At 51.0% G+C, this 2243-nt stretch overlaps 1 protein-coding gene across 1 annotated transcript in view; it reads right to left on the bottom strand.

The window, feature by feature from the left end:
• LOC103894047 (transcription cofactor HES-6-like) overlaps nt 1–951 on the bottom strand; it is a 3057-nt gene extending 2106 nt beyond the window's left edge. Inside the window, exon 1 of the mRNA XM_009273359.1 lies at nt 942–951. Within this exon, the coding sequence (XP_009271634.1) occupies nt 942–951 (10 nt within the window). The remainder of the gene's footprint in view (nt 1–941) is intronic.
• Between the last annotated feature and the right edge of the window lie 1292 nt (nt 952–2243).

Here is a 2243-nt window from a genome sequence, read left to right as displayed (position 1 = left end):
GGGTGCCGGGGCAGGGGGCCGTGCCCCCAGCCTGCAGCACGGCATCTCCTGCTGCGGCCTTGAAGCGCTGGGGCACATCGGTGACCTCCAAAAAAACCACCTCCAAAAACCCCAACCCTCCGCCATCTACGTGTTCAAAGCCTTAGAAAATGTGTGTGTAGGGGTTCTGTTCACCAGCCAGAGAGCATGCTCGAGGCCATCAACGCGCCTCGCTGCCGGCAGCGCATGTGGTCACAGCTGTGGGCCGGGACGGCTGGGTACGAGCAACAACCTGGGCGTGAAAGAGGCTAATTCATCCCTGAGCAGGAAACCAGTGGGGTCTGAGCATGCACAGCTGATGACAGGTCCGGTCCTTTCGTCCTGTCCCCACGCAAATGGATGGGGAGGTTTTTAAAGTTGGGCCTTTTTGCAACCGTGCAGGGTTTGGGTGCCTGCCCGGGACCACACACTCGCTTCAGGCTGTGTAGCAGAGAAGCGTTAGCACCGCGGCCATTTTCCAGTGGTTGGCCGAGACGGGGCTGTTGCAGCCCTTTCCCAGCCTGGGGGGGCTGCTCGCCTGCCTGGCAGCCATGGGGAGCTGCACCCCAAATGCTCGGTGCCTTCCCTGGGCGCATTGCAGCCCTCCGCCTCCCTCGGCTGAAAGAGCCCGGCAGGCCAGCTTTGTGTGGGTAACTTGATGCTGATGACAGTTGGCAGCTGCAGTTCCCCCAGCAGACTGAGGCAAATAAAAGCATTAGGGCTCGTCCCAGAGGAGAGCGACAGGTGTTCACTCCCGCTCCTTTGTTTCCCTCCTTTTATTCTCCTCGCTAATGCATGTCATATTTTTACCGCCCGAGGAAACGGGAGACACATCCCCCGCTTGAATTGGCATTGTAAGCATGGAGCCGCACGCTTGCCTCCCTGTACGTGTCCGGCATGGCTCCCCTCCTGCTCTGGCATACCCCTGTTCATTTCGCCATTAAAAACCCCAGGGAAGACCCTCTGGTTTCGGTGGTGCTGAGGTTTTCCTTGCTGAGAGGTCCAGCGCGAGCTGGTGTGCCCACAGCTGCACAGAGAGCCCCAGGACCCCCAGCTCTATTACTTTTTATTGATCTGTGTCTGTAAGTTGGTGTCTGACTCGTCCCACATGGTCCAGCGGGTAATGGCACGCGTGCTGAGAAAGGCCCTGGTAGCTCTTAGTCAGTCCCAGTATTACTTAATGCTGCTTTTCATCTTCAAAGCGCCATATAAACATCTGCACCCACAATATGCTAATCTGCGTCTGATAAAAGAGCAAACCAGGATAGAGATGTTCAGCACCATCTTCTCATGGCCATCGCAGGGGAGCGCATCAGGGATAAAGCTGGCACATGGGATATCTTGGCTGGAGACCTAAGCTCAGACCACTCTGCTTTTTGTATCGCAATGAACAGGAGATTTTATTTTCAGAAAGGTGCTTCTGTTGTGTGTCTTCCTTGTATTTTAAAGCAACAATGCTTGGATTTTGGCAGAGAGTTTGCTCTGTAGGTGACATGTTTCATTGCACCAGGCAGGACAGAGTACCTGGGGCTGGATGACTAAATCTGTCCTTCCGCTTCTGATGCACCCAACGCTCCATGTAATGCAGTGTGAAAACTGGCTTATCCTTGTCATCGATACCATTAATGCAGACTAAGCAGAAATGCTGTTTAGGCCAGGCCAGGTACATAATGTTTTTGTCTTTAAGCAAGTAGAGACATCTGTGACTGCATTTTGTGTACAGTTTATTCATAGTTAGCCTAAATGGGAGGGAAAAAAGACAATTGTATGGGTGCAAATGACAGCAAAGTAATGGGTGTCACGATTTTGAAGGAGCCATCTTTGTTCTGAACCAAACTAGGCACGTAAGATCAGTAGACGCGTAAAAACACAAATACACACACAAACGTGTTTATAAAATGTGCAGTAACACACTGAATACGTGTAATCATGTGGTAAAAGATGGAACTCCAAGAGTTTGTGAGCTTGTTTTCTCTTCAGAGAAAGCTTAGCTTTTCTTAGCATACGTAATCAGAGATGCTCAAACAGTGGGGTTTACACTGGTGTAAATTCTGCTGATTTACACAAGAAACAGTGCACCGCTGCAGCTGCAAATCTAGTCCCCAAATCTGTCAGGCCTCTTTACTGCAGTTGTTTGTATTGGTTGTGTTTCAGAGCTAACTTAGGTTAGAGATGCTGCATTGTTAATCTAGGAAAATGTGAAGTGAAGGAGCTCCCGAATTCAC

The sequence above is a fragment of the Aptenodytes forsteri genome, unplaced genomic scaffold, assembly GCF_000699145.1.
Source record: "Aptenodytes forsteri isolate BGI_AS27 unplaced genomic scaffold, ASM69914v1 Scaffold382, whole genome shotgun sequence".
NCBI classification, from domain to species: domain Eukaryota; kingdom Metazoa; phylum Chordata; class Aves; order Sphenisciformes; family Spheniscidae; genus Aptenodytes; species Aptenodytes forsteri.
This window is presented reverse-complemented; position numbering and strand designations above follow the sequence as displayed.